Below are 20,053 nucleotides of genomic sequence, written 5' to 3' on the forward strand. Positions count from 1 at the left end.
GTTTTTATTCGGTCCGGTAAGAGGCAAATCATCAAGGAACCGGAATCATTAAAATCCTAAAAAAAAGGATCCCAAACCTAGTTGTGAGCTTTGGTAAGTTTCGGTCGGCTATTCTCGGCCGAACGACACCGTCACGTGACCAAGTATGAGTCGGGCTTTTAGGAAGGCGTTTTCCTCGGAAGTTTAAGATGGAGATGATGATGTTGTAGTCGATGATGATGATGAAGATTCAGTCCAGCATCTTGGGTTCCGCTGCTAGGCTAGGCTATTAGTCCCTGGGCCCTGGGTTCTGGTTCTGGTTCTGGTGGCTCATGGCTCGGTTGAAGGCCGCCCGCACGGCTTTGCGAACAGTGGCGGAGCGGCCCTCTGTCAACTTGATTCTGTCTATAGTCTTGTGGAGGCCAAAAGGAACCATCTTGGATCTAGGAAGCCATTGCCTGAGGGGGGGGAAAGAAAACAGGGATGACTTTGTGCATTAACATGCAATTAATCCAGGGAACGGGAACGCACCTGGGTCATTTTAAGATGTCTTTGGCTATTCAAAAATAGCAGATATACAAGCTCATAGCGCTATGAGCGCGGCACTCGAGCGCGGTCTGTAACTCACAGTATAACTATGGTCTGAGCTTTTTTTGCTCTTTTTTCATGTCACCAAATAAAATCAATCGATCAATCAATCATTCCTGCACTCATTGGCAGAACTAACATACAGTACCACCGATCTGTGACAGATTGTGTGTCTAACGTACTTCTCCTGATGATATCATGTACATTAAAGCATAACCTTCACCACCTAGAATATAGTCTCTGACTCCTATTGCCTCATCAATTACCGATTGACCCAGAATTCCATGACAGGGGTCAATGAAGTACATAGGTTTTAACCCATTCAATCCGGGGAACGCATCTGTCACTTTCGATTTATTCGGCTATTCAAAAATAGTAGATCTCGGTGCCGCACTATGAGCTTGTAGATCTGCTATTTTTGAAAAATCATGAACATTTGTGCAAATATTTTAAGTTTTCTTTTTTTTAACGACATTTGTAACTCAAATCTTTGCATCTGGGGGTCCCTGAAACTAAATATTTTACAAATGTTCACTTTAAAAAAATACACATTCCAAGATTTGCACAACATTCACGATTTTTCTAAAATAGCAGATCTACAAGCTCATAGCTCACTCTGTTCCGCGCTATAGATCTGCTATTTTTGAATAGCCAAAGAAATCTCTTAAAATGACACAAACGATGCTTCCCCGGTTTTAAAGAGTTAAGTGATTCATTAATCCATCTAAACCCGGGGTTCTCAAACTTTTTTTAGGCCACGACCCCATATTATGAGGGATTTTTTTTGGGGGGCGACCCCATCACATTGATATTTACCAGCTGCGCTTGTTGTCGAAGAAGTGGACGAGGAAGAGCTTCTCGTCGGACCTGTACTGCATCTGCTCTCCTGCCCTGAGAACGTCCGGAGGAGGCGGAGGGAGCAGGACTCCGTTGTGTTGATAACGACGCGCCGCCGTCCTCTGTGGCGTTTTGGGATCCATGATCTGTGTGAAGCAACAAAAACAACAACGGGGACTGAGTCACATTGGGCCACAACCAGCAAGGAGAAGCAACAGCTGGGGAGTTTTCCAGGTGGCTGTAGCCACTAAAGCTCTCACCAGTGGAGACAGAAGAAGCCTACACTACAGTCGATCATACATGCACACATATAACGCTTCATAGGCAACATGCACACGCATTAGTGTCGATTTTGACAGAAAATACTTTAGTCATAGTCCTTTGAATCAAATTCCATTAAGTTTTAGTCATATTTTAGTCATCTGAACATTTTTACTGTTAGTCTAGTTTTAAATATCGTAAGATTATAGTCAACTAAATCTACAGTTGATTTAGTCGACTAAAATGTATTTTGCCAAAATACATTACAATTGCTGCAAATAGCCGATTCAGAGCGCAACACCAGAGCACAACCAAACTCCACTAGTCTCCACTAGTCCCTCACTAACATTTTAGTCTAGTTTTTATTTGTTGACGAAATTGTCAATATATTTAGTCTTAGTCATCATAGCTTAGTTTTTATTTAGTATTTGTCAGTTAGTCGACGAACATTTTTTTGTTTTAGTTGACGAAATCAACACTGACACGCATGCAGCAATGAGTCCCCCGCGGAAAGCCACTAAAGCCATCCCAGGGCAGCTCTTCACACACACACACACACACAAGACGACTTTTTGCTAGCTAGCAACCTGACACTGACATGGGTGTTGTTTGGCACAAAACACGAGCTACACCACATAACGATGAGAGGAAATGCATGGATGGTGAAAATGAGACAGAGAAGGAGAGATGGCCAGCAGCGTCTCAGGACTGAGGACACATGCGCGCGCTTTCTCACTCACCAAGGCAGGGTAGGAGGGATATCCACTACACTTTGCCCAAACTAGTTTAAGAGGTTCCAGAACCAATGTGGTTGAGGCGCTAGTGGGCTTCCATACATTTCCGTTGCCAACTTCTACGGGAAGCAGGAATAATGACAAGCAAGTTATGAAGAGGGGTTTCCACTGCAAACAGACAAAGGGCCCTATCTTGCACGCCGCCTTACCCCTTATGCTAGGGCTGACCCAAATAGTTTGAATATTCAAAGCTTCAAGGCTTCGTTCGATGGCACGAGATTCAACAAAAAGGGGCGACTATTCGGACGTTTTTTTATTTGATATATTATGTGTTTTTCCAGCACGTGGACGGAGTAGGATGATTTTTAACGTAGCGGGTTTATAAAAAGGCTGGAGCGGAACTCGGGAGTGAGGACCGCTTGCCGCTCCAAGCCGCTCCGGTCGGGGCCGCGCACCACATGTTAGAGCATGCGGGCCGGTCGCACGGACACAGAGAAATCCTTAAACACAGCAACAGTGTCAGTTCCTCATCAAGATTTCATTCAAATTTTTCCGTAATCCACAGAAGTATTGGGTCAGTTAAGTTATATCACCAGCCGATCAAAGGATATGATTTGAAACGAAAGTGATGGGTTTTGGCACGTATCGGACACGCAGCAAAATACTTTTTTTTTTGCTGCTGAGCAGACCGGTCTGAGCAACGGAGTGGGACGGAGCAACATGAGCGGATTGCGAGCGTGAAAACCCCCCCCCCCTTAGGTCAGCCCAACCTTATGCATAAACTTTTTAGGCATGTTTTACCATTTTGAAAAAACATTTTAAAATAGTGAAAATAGGCGATCTACATCGACACGTTGTAAGCTTGTAGATCGGCTATTTGAACTATTATTTTTCAAAATAGTAAAAAAAAAAGGATAGATTATGCCTATACTTTTTAGTCATTTTTAGGGGTAAGGCGGCACGCAAGATAGGGCCCAAAGAGTATAACGAGACCAAACAACAACAAAGCCATGCATTCAGGATAGGGGAAGGATAACAACACTCACACAACACACATATATAGGCCTAAAACAGACGTAACAAAGGAATGGTCACACATTGGGATCATTATACCATTTGGATCAGGTCTTGTGGATTAAAGGGATTTTTCACTTCTGGGGTAATTTTAACGTCTACTCTGGCTTTTGTGTGCATAAAAAGGAAGGGGGGCGTGTCTGATAAAATGAACTTCAAATATTTAAATATTGAATCAAGTTAATAAAATAAAATAAAAAAACTGTCTGGGCAGTGCACACAAAACCCAGAGTAGACATTAAAATGACCCCAGAAGTATTTTATAAAGTGAAATATGCCTAAGTAGCAAAGTAAGGTTGCCATGGAGTACATTAGCTCTGCTGTTAGTAACACTGAGTGAAAGATGACTAACTGATGGGTTATGAGAAGGAAAACAGGCCAATGTGCTCGTCTTGACCTTGTTGTGATGACGTCACAGCATGTTAAGTCAAAGCAAATAGGGCAAAACAGGTGTCAAAAAGGGCCCAGAATCACCATAAAGGGTGATTTCTAACTTGGTTGTGCGCAGTGTCATGCACCAAAAACATATCAGATCAGAGGTTTAGCGATGCGTTTTGAGAATTAGATCGGCTATTTTACATGCATGATAAAGGTTGTGTCTTTTTAGTTGAACTTTTCTCAGCTTTTGGAAGTGCTCCAACTCCACTGAAAAAGGAGCTTGGTCCTTATGCGTGTTTGAATGCAAAAAAATACCCCTGATACATGCTTTTCATGTTCAGAAATAAGAGTAGTACAATTATAATAATTTCGTCTCCAGCCTAAAAACAGACCACGAGCATTCATTGATAAGTAGCTTGTTGAACTGATGAGATAAATTGTCTTTAACTGAATAGCCACAGAAATATTGCATCACTACGCACTTATACCTAGGAATCAGTGGACCCTGCTTTGAGAACCAGTAATGCAACCCCCTGTATTAACCAGATGAACCCTATTGTTTATGGCAGATGTGCTTATCTGCTGTGCAAATGGCAGATCTACAAGCCCATAGCGCTGGGACGCGTTGTGAGCTGAGCTTGTAAGACTGGAGTATATAGGGTTTAAGTGGTTAAAGTGGCACATGCTGTAGTTGACAGAGAAGGAGATGAAAGACAGAAAAACCAAGTCCATGCTTGTATGTAGGTACATTTAGCATTTGTAGATTGTCCTTTCTAAATAGTAAGGTTGAATTGTATTCAAACGTAAACAGAGAAAGAGGGCCATTTGGATATCAAGCATTCATGCCGAATCAGCATTGTTAATGGATTTACGGGGAAATTCCTCACTGAATAACTTCAACCAATGTTTGATAATGTCTCACCTGATGCGATCTTAGCTGCTTTGGTGACCTCCCCGTTCTCAGTACAAGTGACCAGGGCGCTCTTATCGTCCACAGTGCTACGGCGCGTCACAGCCGGCCTCCCCTTGCCACTTTTGGGCATGACAACAGTGCTGGAGGAGGATATGAGGGGGAAACAAATGGGACACTCAGCCGTCAATACATGGATTAAAGCAAAATAAAATCTCACGACTGAAAACACAAGTTTGACCACTTCAAATACTCTTTAACTGATTCACTGCCAATCACGTAGATCTACGCGAACCTATTTAAAGCCGCCACGTGCCAGTCGCGTAGATCTACGTAACTATTTTTCCCCCCCAATTTGACCCAAAGACCAAGGAGATATGATTTTTCGAAGATCTAGACTCCTATCCACTTCCTTGTTAACTTAAAACTTAAAAATTCTGTATCTCGGCTCGTACTTTTTTTGAAAAATCTCTGGCACTGGCTAAAAAAATATTAAAATACCTCTGGCAGTTAATGGGTTAATCTTAAAAGAACTAATAACCGAAAATAGGCTATCTACAGGCTTGCGACGCGTTGTAAGCTTGTTGATAGCCTGTTTTCGCTGGGCAACATGCTTCCATAGAAGACATGCTGACTTCTATGGAATCCAAATGACTGAAATGGGTCGTGGCGACTGAGAACTTTAATCCATGCGTCATAAGCCAGCTCTCTCACAAGAAACCCAACATGTTATTTGTGTTCTCCTAAATGAGCAGCTCTATCACTGTTGGGGAGAACTAATAATCCTCCTATAATTCTACAAAGCTCTGTGCGTGCGTCCCCAAAATCTCTTCTGCCCGGATCTGCTCAGTGGTTGGAGCAATTGATCTGCATTTGCACACAGCCATTGACCATTACCATGTGCACGGAACACCAAAGCCCGTTTTTTGCTTTCCCCAAATGTCAGCTGTTTATTAGCGCTTTTGTGTTCGCTGGCTCCCAGGTTGCCAAATCATGTGCGTGAAACAAGCGACGGTGTTGCCACATCCGTGAAACAAGCGGACCATCCGTGAAACAAGCGGACCGTGACGCACTTTGGGTGCTCATATCCCCCGACGGGTATGGTCTAGTATTACCGTAGTAATTAGTATTTTAGAATGCTGGTAGCAGATTGCCCAGGCACCGCTGATCTGCATTTCTGTTTGGCTTATAGGCTTCGTGAGCAAGCTTTTCACAGGGCAGATATGTCAAACAACTTCACTATACAAAGAAATTACTGACATATTCAATAACTGCAAATAGCCGATCTACAAGCTCACAGCCCGTTGCATCACAGTAAGCTTGTAGATTCCGCTACTTTTTGAAAATATTTTAGGCATGACAACAGTGCTGGATGATATGAAGGGGTACAAATGTGACACTCAGCCGTCATGAGCCAGCTCTCTCACAAGAAACCCAACATAGAATGGTTCTTTGTGTTCTCCTGAATGAGCAGCGCTGTGGGTTGTAGGGATGTTAACAATTAATCGATTCTCGATTAATCCATCATTAACTCATTGCCTGCCAATAACGCATATATGCGTTTTTTAGAATCCATCACTTGCCTTGCCTGTTTTTTTTTTATTTGACCCAAAGACCAAGGAGATATGATTTTTCAAAGATCTAGACTCCTATCCACTTCCTTGTTAACTTAAAACTTAAACATTCTGTATCTCGGCTCCTGAGTACTTTTTGTTTTTCAATGAAAACTCTCTGGCAGCCAACAGCTAAAAATCTGAAATAACTCTGGCAGCTGGCGAGTTAAGAAATTTACTTAAATCAAATTAATCAATTACACAATTAATTGAACATTCCCGCTGAGGTTACTTATTATTTATACAACGAGATTTCTCGTCGGATTCTGCTAAGTCTGCCGTCGACGAGAAAGACAAGTTTCTTTCTTTTTTTTACACAGAACAAGGAGATAGCGTGATCCAAAGATTTACTGCTCCATTCACTTCCTGGTTAAAGTATTTGGGAAATATTCTGTATCTCGGCTCCTGTGTTTCACTATGTATTTTTGGCGAGACATGCTATTTTCAACGACGTATAACAAGCGAACATGCGGAAGCACTGTGAAACCCTCAGTGATTAGCAACCATCAGGGGATCGATCATACTGGAGATAAATATTCTGTGACTACTTGAAAAGGTAAGAAAATCGAAAAATCGCTGGCAGTCTGGGCTTTATTTATTTGTATATACTCTGGCAGTGAAAGAGTTAAAAGGGACAATTGTTGTTTGGTACATTTTCTGGACAAAATGTTTCAGCGTCGTCTCCATCTCAGGTGCTACTAAGCAGTAAATACTAGTAATAGTAAATTCAGGTTCTCAGGAAAAATCACAGCTTATCAATTACTCGATGGTCGATCTATAAGGCGAATGAACTATCGATTCATGAATTAATCAATAATTGTTGTCCCTAGTGGGAGGTTGTTTCCACATACCTTGTGCTACTCTGCACGCTCCCGCTAGAGGAGATGCTGGATTCGGACGCGCAGCGTCGCCGCGGTTCTTGCGGCCTGCTGGAGGCCGGCTTGCTGTCCTTTACCACGAAACCGTTCACTAGTCCTGGATAAATCACAGAAAAAAAACTAAATTAAATAAATACAAAATGAAATAAAATCACAGAAAAGTTCCCTTCTTACTCATTCATACAAAGATAGCAGGTCTACGAGCTTTACAACACATTTTCAGTGCAGAACTAAGGGGAACTTGGGATCTGGAACCGGAGGAACCAGATCCAAGATCCAACATTGAGGAACCAGAATCGGTTCCATAACATTTTGGAACCGTTTCCAGGAACCAGGTTTTAAAAAAATCTTGGGAAGATTGTGTGGCTTGTGACGATCGGGTCCAATATTTAGTTCAGTGTCCATGGAGCTAAAGAATGGTTCAGAAGACGTTCACTCTTCCATTGGAAATAATAGACTCCAACCTCCTTCCGGTCTCCTAAAAAAAGGCAGTCACCTACTTCACGCAAATACGGGAAGTAAAACCCGAGATGGCGATGTCTTTACCTGTGTCAAGGCGTTTGATGGGGGACTCTTCCTCTTCCTCCTCGTCCTCATGGTCTCCGCTGGTGCTTCGGGTTCTCTTCCTGGGCAGGAGGAGGGTCTCCAGTCTCGGAATCACCACCGAGAGGAAGGTCTTGGCGCCCAGGGAGGTCGGGGAGCCCGGCAACGACGCTGTCTCGAGAATCTTGCGGGGCTTCTGCGGGCTGACGCTCTTGGACTTGCGAAAGAGGATATTGGTCCGTCGGTTGCGTGAGGAGGAGGGCGGGGGGGTGTCAGGGGCTTTAGAGAGCACGGAGGAAGTGGCCAAGACGCCAAGGAGGTCGTTGTCGGAGGAGGAGGAGGAGGAGGAGAGCAGCGAGTCTGGAGGAGGAATATGCCCGTTGGGAGTGGTTTCCCGGGGAGCTGAGGTAGTAGTAGCAGTCTTGGGCTCGCTGTCGCCGCTGACGTCAGTCTTGTGATTCCTGTCCGCTCTGGAGGACTTGAGAACGGGCTTGAGTTCAGGGAGTGGTGGTTCCGAGTTGCTGACCGGTTCTTCCACGTGCGCTGGTAAGGTCAATGGCTCTAGTTTAGGCGGACGAGGCAATAGTTTATCTTCTGGGAAATTAAAAAGACACAAGGAGGAAGAAGACGGGTTAATAAGACGGCAGCAAACTCAACAAACCACAAGCCAACAGCCATACATACTCCATTACGTTTATTGATTAACCGGGCCGTTTTGTCTCCTGGTGTCATTACTTCATGTCGGCCTGGTTACAAAATGTCTTGATGATCCACTCACTAACCTCTGCAGCCGGTAAGATTTGTAAGTAAAAAGGTTTACGTTTACTACCCTTGCATAACATCACAAAGAGGTTTGCCAAACATTTGTCATAATTATTCTGTTTTAAGGTAACAGACTACTACAAATGACTCCGACGGTCCAAAGCCGACGAGTTTCGACGCGTACCTACAACTTGTGACCCAACGCGACAGTGTACCCACCGCCCATTCAACAGCAGATTTTCAGCAACAGAACAGACGCTTTCCAACACTTTCCGCCGCAGATTGCGGTGGAGAGCTACCTTTAGACTAGCCTGCCCCAGCCCGTCTGATATCTGGCATAGAGGGGCGGATTCAAAATCTAAAATAAAAGCCTGGAGATCGAGGCTACCTTTAGACTAACCTCATTACTGAGCCTAGAGCTTCCATCCAGAAGTATTGGTCAGTTATTTACCTTTCTCTGGTGAGCAGTGATCAGTGGTGCTTTTTTGGGGCAGTGGTTTCTCCTCTGGTTCTGTGTGTAAAAGGCTGGGTTCTGGTTCTTGTTTTGGGGGCTGGGTGGTCGTCTGGGCCGTCAGGAGGCGTTGCCTTCTCATCCTCAGGCTGATCTCGCTGCGCACTTCCATGATGGTCTTTTTGAGCAGCTTGAGGCGCTTGCTGCGCGAGGGGCTGTGCTTCATGGCCGTGCTGAGGTCCAGCTTCTCCAGCAGCTCTCTCAGCTGGTCCTCCAGGGACATGTGCTGCCGGTTGGCCGGGTTCAGCAGCTTGTCCACTGCAATGGAAGGACAGCGTTATTAGGAGAACTTACCCATGTGATACGCTAGTGTTGATAATTACCCACGTGATAAGCCATCTTAGCCATTTATCTATTGTAACGTGCAATCTGTAACGTTACCTGTGGTTTGTGCTAATGCCATAACTATAGGCTTACCTTACTACTCTTTTTCATGTTCTGCATCTGGCAGCAGGATTGTATAGAGTGTATATGTCTGTATACTCTATATTTATTGACGGGTCTATTGTTCTGCACCAGGTGGAATGATTGCATAGGGTGTATACATCTGTATGTGTTATTCATATTAGTTTGAGGGCGTCTTTATTGTGATGTTATTCTTCTGTACTTCTTGTACTTTTTTTGCCCTGTATCTTTAACTTTTACTGCTGTCTTTGACGCCTGAATAAGTGTGTGTGTGTGTGTCTAGGAAAACGCAAAAGTGACCCCTGTTTAATTTTTTTATCATGGAGGATGCTTTATTCTAAGAACTGTGAAGGACATTTTTGCAGATGTTATTGCCCATAAAAGGTCTCCGTTTTTTTTTTTTGCTATCCATTCTTTGGCACAATTACAGGTCTTTAACCTCATATAGCTTACCGTCCTCCCAGGAGAAGGGTCGGGGGGCTTCGGGCTTGGGGGGCTCGGGGAGGTGTAAGCCACTGGGGAAGTCGAAGCCGATGCGCTCGGCCTCCCGCCGGGCCTTCCTGAGGATGGCCCCGCCGTGGTCCTGCATCCGCAGCCCGGCCCTGTTGAAGAACGTGTCCTTGGCGTTGTACTTCATGCAGTTGAAGATGATGAGGTCAAAGTCGGCCTCGAACTCCTCCAGGTTGCCGTAGCCGTGCTCGTCGATGCGCCTCCTCATGGTGGAGAAGTCCATGGGCTTCTTCACGTGGTCCAGGTAGTCAGGAACCTGAGAGAGACAATGGAGAGACGTCAATTTTGAACATGAACATGTAACAAACAGGCAGTGTTGATTTTTTTTCACTGACAAACTAAATAAAAACTAAGCTGCGATGAGTAAAACTGAGACTACGGTAAATATATTGACAATTTCGTCAACAAATAAAAACTATAACAAACTGTCAGGGAGGGACGAGCGGAGAAGAGATCCAATGGAACTAAAAGCCAAGTCATTTTATGTTTGGTTGCGCTCTGAAAATAGCAGATCTACAAGTTCGCGCTGCGACGCGTTGTGAGTTTGTAGATCGGCTATTTTCAGCACGCAACCAAGTGTAAAATCGGCCATTACGATGCCATCAAGGCACCGCCAAAATACATTCTAGTCGACTAAATCAACTGTAGATTTAGTCGACTATAATCTTATGATATTTAGGCGACTAAAACTAGACAAAAACTAACATATTTCAGATGACTAAAATATGACTAAAACTAAATGGAATGTTATTCAAAAGACTATGACTAAAACTGAATCCAAATTGCAGGGTTCCCACAATTTTTTTGCAATGTATTTTATAAAACTTTTCCAAAGTGTTTCACCCCATTCCCAGGCCTATAGCAATCTTGCGGTGCAATAATGAGGCTCTTACACCAGCATGCTATCAATGCACCAAGACTGACTCGAGCGAAGGTGTCGCGTGACAAAAACACCAGAGCTACAAGCTATTAAATACAACGTATCACAGTGCAACGCGTTGTTTACCTTGAAGATCTATCATTTTTCTAACGCAATGTCCTGTATACATTAGGCTGCACTTGCACAGCTTGTGCTACGCATCATTAATTCTAACCATGTTACGTATTTCAAGTAATGTTACACATGTATTGGGACATGTTTGTTATGAACAAAATAGTTAGATGGGGGGTCCCAGCCAAATACATATCATTTTGGGGGTCCTTGACATGGAAAAGTTGGAACACCACTGGTATAGCAACATACTGTTAGGATTTAGAAAACATTTTTAGATATGCATTTGGCCGCGGACCACCCCCCCCCCCCCCTCTCAAAATGTTTTGTTCCAGGGACTCCCCCAGAAGCAAAGATTTGAGTTACAAATGTTCGCTTTAAAAATATATATATTCAAAGATTTGAACACATTTTCAAGATTTTTCAAAAATAGTAGATCTACAAGCTCATGCTGCTGCTATGAGCTTGTATATCTGCTATTTTTGAATAGCCAAATAAATCTTAAAATGACACAGATGTGTTCCCGGTCTAAATGGACTAATATGTATAGGTACATGAGCAGTGGTGGTGTGGCCTGTTTGTAAAACACAACAACCACTGACCTCTTTGATGCTGACAGGCTGGGTAAAGATTCTGTAGGTGTCCTTCTCTTGCAGTTGGTTTAGAAGCGCCCTGAGCATAATGTTGAATGGAGTGAGCTGGACCTCTAATACTGATTGCTGGAGCTTCATCTGCAGGGCAAAAAAGAAAACAAACAGAAAAGATTGGTTTGTTGTTTCATTTCAATTCATACCACATGCATTCTAGCATTCCCTACTCTGGGCATGTCAAAATAGGTATCATTCAATGAAAATAGGCAAGCATAGGCCTGTTACAATTCTTACATAATCGTCCAATCGCAATTATATGAGATAATCGCAATATTTTTCACACATTTTCAAATATTAAAAAAAGCAGAAATAGCTGATCTACAAGCTTACAACGCGTCACGTGATTCGTCTATTTTTATACATGTACCTGTATAAAAATTATTAAATATCTGCCCTGTGCGATTTTTAATTACGAAGCCTAAAAAGCTTCATATGCTCCAATGTTCAATGGCCAAACACACAATTAAATCGTTAATCGCAAATATTTGAGTGACAATTAATCGTCAACTTAAATTTGTGACAGCCCTAGGCCAGCATTCGGTGAGAATAGCCGATCTGCAAGCTCAAATGTCCCGACGTGTTGCGAGCTTGCAGCTCGGGCAAAGAGATTGGGCGTAGAGGTGAAAAAAAAGGAGGGGGCCAAGGACAGGCCCCTGGGGGACCCTGGTCAACAAAGTATATTGGGTTGGTTAAGTGGTTAAATGCCTAACTCATCCAACAGATTCAAGGCCAAAGCAGTAAATCCTTTCATATTGGGGTTACCTTCCAGGTATCACATGGGTGATGTTTGCCTGAGAACTGTGTGCATTATGACCCAGAATGTTCCAACCACCAGAGGGGGGAAATGTTTGAAATACAATTAAGTAATCATTGACTGACAACTCAATTGCAAAATTACCAGAATCTTCTAGAGCTGCATTTAATTAAATGCAACATGGCATTCCTATTTGGGTGTTATATGCAAACAGGTCCACGATGCAACACATTGTGAGTGTGTAGATTGGCTCATGACGCGTTAAGCTTGTAGATCTGGTATTTTCGCTATGCGTCATATGACAAGGTACAGTATGTATAGGGTTTAAGTGGTTAAAGTCAAATTACTAAGGGGGCAGACACAGATGGCTGCAGATTCCACTATTCCACAATCTCCGAATGCCATATAAAGCCTGGATCTACACTTCCCGAAAGCAGAGAAGGGGAGATGTTCATCTGTTCGTCATTTCCATACGAAAGTATATTTTAAAAATATCTTTACATTTCATTTTAGAAATTCAATTTCTGATAAGCAGCAAGCTATATATCAGATTATTTTGATTTATATTACGACATATATTAGGCTTTGTCCTCTGATCATTTTCAGAGCTTCCGTTGCTCCAGACCATACATGGGCAACTGGCGGCCCCACCTTCACTTAATGCGGCCCGCAGGTCAATATCGGAAAACTGATATATTATTGATTTCAGCTGTTACAATTGCAAACATGACACTTTAATTACTTCAGCCTATATAAGTAGCTTAATGACTAGTATTAAAATTCTATTGTCTATTTATGTCCAATGTATTTGTATTTAAGTTCATTAGGTTAACATAAGTATAACTACATGCATTTGAAATAAATAAAAAAATGTAACTTTTCAGGATTCCAATTAAAAAAATAGCAAAAATAAAAGATCTACAAGCTCAAAACGTGTCCCACTGCGACACGTTTTGAGCTTGTAGATCGGCTACTTTTGCTACTTTGTGTGACATAGAATGGCGGACGGCATTAATTTATGAAAAAAGTTAAAATACGGAAATAAGAGGTGTCTGCCCGACAGTATATGCAATGTGGCCCTCTGGAGTGAGTGTGGAAATATAGTGGCCCTCTCCATCATCAAAGTTGCCCACTCCTGCTCCAGACTGTATGACGAGGCATTTGAAAAATGTGTGGCAGGCAACGGTCTGGCATCGTGAGACTCTGCAATAACAAGGCCGGGATGATGATGATGATGATGATGATGATGCCAGTGGAACTTCACCTCTTCTCTTTTTAGCTTCTCCCTCTTCCTGATGAGCTCTAGCAGCAGGCGGGCGCGCTCCAGGTCGTGGCGGAGGCGATGCCACTCTTTCAGTTGCTCCTTCAGTGCTTGATTACTCTCCACCCTGCATTCCGGCTGTGGAGGAGCCACTGGAGCCACTGGTGGAGCCACTGGTGGAGCCACTGGAGCCACTGGTGGAGCCACTGGTGGAACCACTGGTGGAGCCTAAAAAAAATACATTTCAATTCTCAGTGGTGTAAAGTAACAAAGTACATGTACTCTAGTACTGTATTTAAGTACAGTTTTGAGGTATGTTCACATTATTGGAGCATTCACAATTTTCAGTACTTTTACTTCTACTCCACTACATCTCTGAGGCAAATATTGTACTTTTACTCCACTAGAATTATTAGAAAACTTGAGTTACTACTAGTTACTTTGTAGATTTTGATTATTATTACAAAACATACACTAACCACTTCAGCCCTATATACATTTTGGCCATTTGAAAATAGCTGATCTACAAGCTCACAATGTGTCGCATAGCGACGCATTGTGAGCTTGTAGATCTGCTATTTTCACAAAGATTGTTTTGTGGAAAACTTGTTAAATGGGACATTCTGTGTAATGAGTGCTTTTACTTTTGGTACTTTAAGAACATTTTTATGCCAAAACTTTTGCACTATTACTCAAGAACATTTTGAATTCCGGACTTTTACTTGTAATGCAGTATTTCTACATCACAGTATTGATACTTTTACATTTTACAGTAAGTACAACATTTGAGTACTTTTTCCACCACTGTCAATTCCTAATGCCGAGCCCACGAAAGACAAAGAGCTCCGTTCACAAAATGCTCCCCGACACATTTTTTACGTTTGCTGTGCGTTTGTAAAAAAAACAAAAAGCCCCATGGTGATGAGGTCGGTGTGCAATGTGGAAGTGTTGGGTTTCATGACAGGACTAACCGGCTGCTGCTGCTGTTGCTGCTGCTGCTGCGGCTGCTTTGTTTTCTGAGGCTGGGGGTTGCTGGCCTGGAGTCGTCTGATTAGTGGCACGTTGTTTCTCGACTGCCTCTTGAGCACCCAGTAGCTCAGGACGCGCTCCACGAATGGCCTCTTCCTCTGGACAGACACCTGGTTGAGGATCGTATCCAAACTGGAGCAGGGAGAGAGGTACAGAAAGAAACCGAGGGGGCAAGAAGAAAGAAACCGGTCAGAAAGTGAAGGTGGGAATAATATGAGAGCGGGAAAAGTGACAGGGCAATAGAGAGATACAGGTTAAAGGGATATTTTTTCTATCAATTAATCACCCTATGGAGACTTTAAATCATGGATATTTTTTTGTTTTTGTGGCATTCGGTAGGAGACGCAAAGGAGTCTCCTACAGGAACCGCTGCCAGTCATCAAAGTATTGGCTTAGGAATGCGACAAAAAAAATCCATGAATTCAAGTCTCCATGGTGTGACTAATTGATAGAAAAAAAGTCATTTTGGGGGTGAACTATCCCTTTAAAGACAGATAGGCAGAGTGAGATACGGATCACAACAATGTGATCAGACTGGAGTCGATAAGTGGAAACTTAATTCACATGGATCAAAGCAAAAATGTAATCTCACGACTATGTGTATGGCCAAGTCCTGATGTGTGATTTGTGAAACAGTATGAAAGGAGCCCCCCTCACACACACACTAGCACTGTTTCCTAAACAATTAACACAATATGTAAAATTATGTTTTAGTATTATTCCTGCTGTTCTACATACTGTCAAACAGGTGAAGAAATCGCAGATTGAGATTTAACCTTTGCTTTTATATGAAATACTGTAAAACTAACTTTGTATGGAAGATGCTTCTGAACATATTGCTAGTTTGACCGCTTAAAATGCTCTAATCTTAAAATAATAACCAAAAATAGCCTATGTACAAGCACATCGACAGCTTGTAGATCGGCTATTTTCTCTGCGCAACATGCTTTCATAGAAGACATGCTGCTGGCTTCTATGGAATCCAAATGACCATAATCAGTCGTGGTGACTGAGAATTTTAATCCATAATGTGTTCACGCGTGCTTGATGTGACCGTCACCAGCCCTACCTTGAGGCCGTTATACTGGGTCCTCCAGAGCCGCTGGCGGGAGCCTCGGGCTCCGGTTCCGGCTCTTCCCGTTTACACCGCTTCTTCTGCCATCCTTTTAACCTCTCGCTGCCTCTCTTCTCCCCTCGCGTGTGGCGGCGGGCGGTCGGCTTCGACGAGCGGGCGTCGTCGTCGTCGTCCTCGTAGACGGTGAGCGGTCTCCTGTCGCAGCCCTCGGGCGTGTGGGCGCAGCAGTACGCCGTCTTTTTCACCGTGAACGAGCCCGACTCCTCCGCCGCCACCGCCTCTCTCACCGGCTCCATCTTCATGTAGAGGCCGGCCTTCTGGGCGCAGCTGACGTGGAAGGCCGTGTAGCAGTTCTGTTTGTGGCACTGGATGCAGGCGCCCGCTCCCTTCTCCTTGCAGAGGCAGCACGTCAGCTTCCAGCGGGCCGGCGGGATGTTGCTCACGCCGTCGATGGGCTCGACGAACACCGTGTCGGAGAAGCCCACCTCGGGCACCCACAGGGCGCACGCCACGTGGCCCCAGCGGTCGTCGTCCGTCTTCTTGAGGGCGCCGCCCCGGTTGGGGCAGAAGACGCAGTCGGCGGGCCGCGACGGGCACTGCAGGCAGTGGCGGCACAGCCACTGGCCCTCGGGGATGTACGGGACGCCGTAGCACTCCTGGTGCACGGCGATGTTGCACAAGTCGCAGAAGAGGATGACGTTCGAGTCGGCGCCGTCGCCGTCCATGCACACGCAGCAGACGGCGTCCTCGTCCACCAGCGACTGCAGGTCGGGGCTCTGGCCCAGCGTGGCGGCGTGGGACTCCTTCTCGAAGCGGTCCATGAGGAACTCGAAGAGGTTGTAGGAGACCTGGCTGACGCCCTCGCTCCTCCGCTTGTCGTTGATCAGCTCCAGCCAGGCGAAGTCCTCCTCGTCCATGTCGTACTCCACCTCCTCGTCCAGCTCGTCCGCCGTCTGCTCCGTGTACTTGTAGTAGGCGATCGCCCGCCGCGGCACCCCCGGCAGGTTGTGCTCCACCGTGCGGAACTTGGGCTCCAACAGCACGCTTCCTCCTCCCCCGCCACCGCCTGGAACAAATTTAAGTTGCCGCTTAATTGTCACTCAAACAATTGAGTGATTTAATTGTATGTTTGCCACTGAACCATATGAGCTTCGGAATCAAAGATTTCACAGCTCATAATATGACAAATAATTGAAATATACAAAGACATTTTTTTTCCTCCTCTTTAAATTTAGATAAGACAATTATTTGTACCCCTTTTTCTCCCCAATTTAGTCGTTATGCCAATTTATTCCTCCCCACACGCTCCTCCCGCCCAACACTCCCTGCTGACAGGTGCCGCCCCCAGCCCGTAGGAGTGCGTGCAATGACCGATATCAACCTCCCCGCCCGGCTTCCCTCCCCCGAACACGGGCCAATTGTGTTCGTGTAAACGCTCGACAAAGCCGGATGCGCCACGGTGGATTCGAACCCACAACCTCCGTGGTGGTGGGCAGTGACTTTACCACTGCGCCACCCGAGCACTTATTGACATATTTAATAATTTTATACATGTAAAAATAGCAGAGATAGCTGACCATGTAAGCGTGTAGATCTGCTATTTCTGAATTTTTTATATTTGAAAATGTGTGATACATTTTCAACATTGAAACGATTATGATGATTATGCAAAAATAATTGCGATTATCTCAAATAATTGCGATTCAATAGGCGATTATGTAATAATTTTGACAGGCCTACCGCCGCCGCCGCTTCCTTGGTGGTGGCCGCCGGTGCCGCCGCCGCCGGTAGTGCCGGTGCCGCCGCCGAGCGCCGCCGTCAGCGCCGCGTTCTTCTTCTGCTGGTTGTTTTTGAGGCGCACGGAGCGCACCAGGACCTGCTGCGGCTTCTCGTTGTTCTCCTTGTTGCTGTTGCACTCCAGGATCTCCTGGGCCGTGGGGTCGTCGTCCTTGATGACGTCCAGCTTGTCGTAGATGCTGAGGCGGTGCACGCGGCCGTCCACCTCCAGCTCCACCATGCGCTGGGCCTCGGCGTAGGTCAGCGTCTCGCGGTTGGGCGAGGGCTTGATGGGCGAGGAGTCCCGGGGCTGGCGCTGGCGCTTTGGCATGGCCGCGTGGTTGTTATGTCGACCTTTTTTCTTCATCCTGAAGGCCTGTAGTGGCACCCTGAAAATGTGGGGAAAGAATCTGATTATCCAACGTAACAATGCCATGTGTACATGATCATGTCTTTGAACAACCACCAGGACAAACACAATTATCGCCTTTGAATGCTATTTTTTTGTCTTAGCCAAGTTAAACAGTAACCGTGACATGAGTCTGTATATTAACCAGCTTTTTGCAAGAACAGCCTCGACTACTGCCTGTGCCAAGCGACACTAATGAGTTTAAACCGGTGTGCTGTTATATCTGATTAATTAGGTAACGTTTCCCCGCTAGACCAAAGCAAAAAGCAGTGAATACTTGGCTAGTAATTACGACTGATATTGAATTTAAAACTGCCTTCAGCTTGAACAGTAAGATAGTTTAATAACAAACAAAAACATATAGGCCTACTGATTATTAATATGCCAAAAATATTTGTCATATATATATATATATATATATATACACACACACACACACACGTGTGTGTGTGCAACATCTCATCTGATTAATATATACCATTGTTTAAATGACATGTAGCCATTGTGGTGGCAACAACTTGCAGACAGCAGATATAGTACAGTAACATGACAGATACAGTAACATAACATTACTGCACTACCTGATACAGTACAGTAACATGACAGTTACAGTACAGTAACATAACTACAGTACCAGATACAGTACAGTAACATAACTACAGTACCAGATACAGTACAGTAACATAACTACAGTACCAGATACAGTACAGTAACATAACATTACTACAGTACCAGATACAGTACAGTAACATAACATTACTACAGTACCAGATACAGTACAGTAACATAACATTACTACAGTACCAGATACAGTACAGTAACATAACATTGCTACAGTACCAGATACAGTACAGTAACATGACAGCAAACCAAAACTAACAGTTAATAAAACCTTTAACAAAATCGAAACCAGCTCAGCCTGAGGAGGAGTTAATGTTCTCCTCTTCTTTAGCAGAGACAACCATTAAAATGTGTTTGCAAAACACAATTAAGCTAGCAAACCAAGAAAACATCTTCTTGGGCAATTATGATGAATACATGTGATAAATACTGTGCCCAACGGTCGTTATAATGCTGTGTTCCAGCAAGGCAGAATTAAAGGTCTGACTCTGCGGCCTGAGTCTCTCAGAAAAGCTTAATGCTTCACTTAATAACCACCGTACGACCAAAACATTAATATAGTAGATCTACAAGCTCAACGCCTCTAAAGAACCTAAACATTGTGAGCTTGTAGATCTAGCTATTAAGACACCGCTGTACGAGGAAGCAACAACACTAACCCAGGGCTTAAAAAAGGCACGCTATGTATATGGGGGGACGGTGAAATCTCGCGTGACCACAGGGCCAAGCTATTGCAAAAAAATCGCGTGTCCACGCGAGAGGACACTCCGTCCAACTACAAACCCGTGAGAGAGGCTAGGCTAAAGCTAGCTTAACCCGCTAGCCCCGGCTAGCTAACAGGAGAGACCAGAGAGAGAGGAGGAAGAGGGAAATATGGCCGATCAACAAAACACAAGAATCCAGCGACTCCCGTTGACAAAACCAGTGTTTTTCTCCGACAGAACGGTCTCCTTCGTCCCCCCACAAGGCCCGCGGACCCCCAGGGGGGTCCATTAACACTGTAAAGCGTAAAAACAAAGCGCGCTTACCTTTATGTGTTCTATAAATCGACTTTGTACAAAAAAAAAGCTGGCGAAGCAATGGCGACCGTTGGCCCTGCAGAGCAGCGAGCGGCACAGAGCAAATCCACATTCAAGTTGTGATCAATCCACAACGGGTTCACGGAATTAGTGATTATTAACTAATCTAGTCTAAATAATAGTCCGACTTCGATGATCCCCGTCGGCATAAATGTTCTGGTGTCGGATAAACGGGACTAAGTGATAATAATGTTGTTCAGAAGGGCTGTTAGATCAGATCCCCCCCCGTACACTACACACCGACCTAGCTTCTCTCTTCCAACAACAATGCGGTTGTGCGTGCGTGCGTGCGGCGGCTTCGTTTGCGTCGTGACGTCATCACGTCGAATCAGGAAGTGTCATTGCTAATTAATCATTATGGGTTTTCCACATTCTTTTGTTTAATAGGAAACATATGCTTTGATATTCCAAGGTTGAGTGATAAT

At 44.4% G+C, this 20,053-nt stretch overlaps 1 protein-coding gene across 1 annotated transcript; it reads right to left on the bottom strand.

Moving 5' to 3' along the window:
- Window positions 1-286: 286 nt before the first annotated feature.
- Window positions 287-19,870, bottom strand: LOC308091284 (bromodomain-containing protein 1-like). The gene is made up of 13 exons (XM_080436763.1): window positions 19,578-19,870; window positions 17,484-17,908; window positions 15,738-16,809; window positions 14,611-14,800; window positions 13,643-13,867; window positions 11,577-11,705; window positions 9,927-10,239; window positions 9,009-9,326; window positions 7,799-8,389; window positions 7,226-7,349; window positions 4,774-4,904; window positions 1,384-1,550; window positions 287-437 (listed from the first exon to the last, which is right to left on the bottom strand). Exons 2-13 carry the CDS (start codon window positions 17,884-17,886, stop codon window positions 423-425), a joined length of 3,678 nt encoding a protein of 1,225 aa, XP_080292889.1. The 5' UTR covers window positions 17,887-17,908; window positions 19,578-19,870; the 3' UTR covers window positions 287-422.
- Between the last annotated feature and the right edge of the window lie 183 nt (window positions 19,871-20,053).

Source organism: Gymnoscopelus braueri, assembly GCF_963280865.1.
Source record: "Gymnoscopelus braueri genome assembly, chromosome: 9".
Taxonomy (NCBI): Eukaryota; Metazoa; Chordata; class Actinopteri; order Myctophiformes; family Myctophidae; genus Gymnoscopelus; species Gymnoscopelus braueri.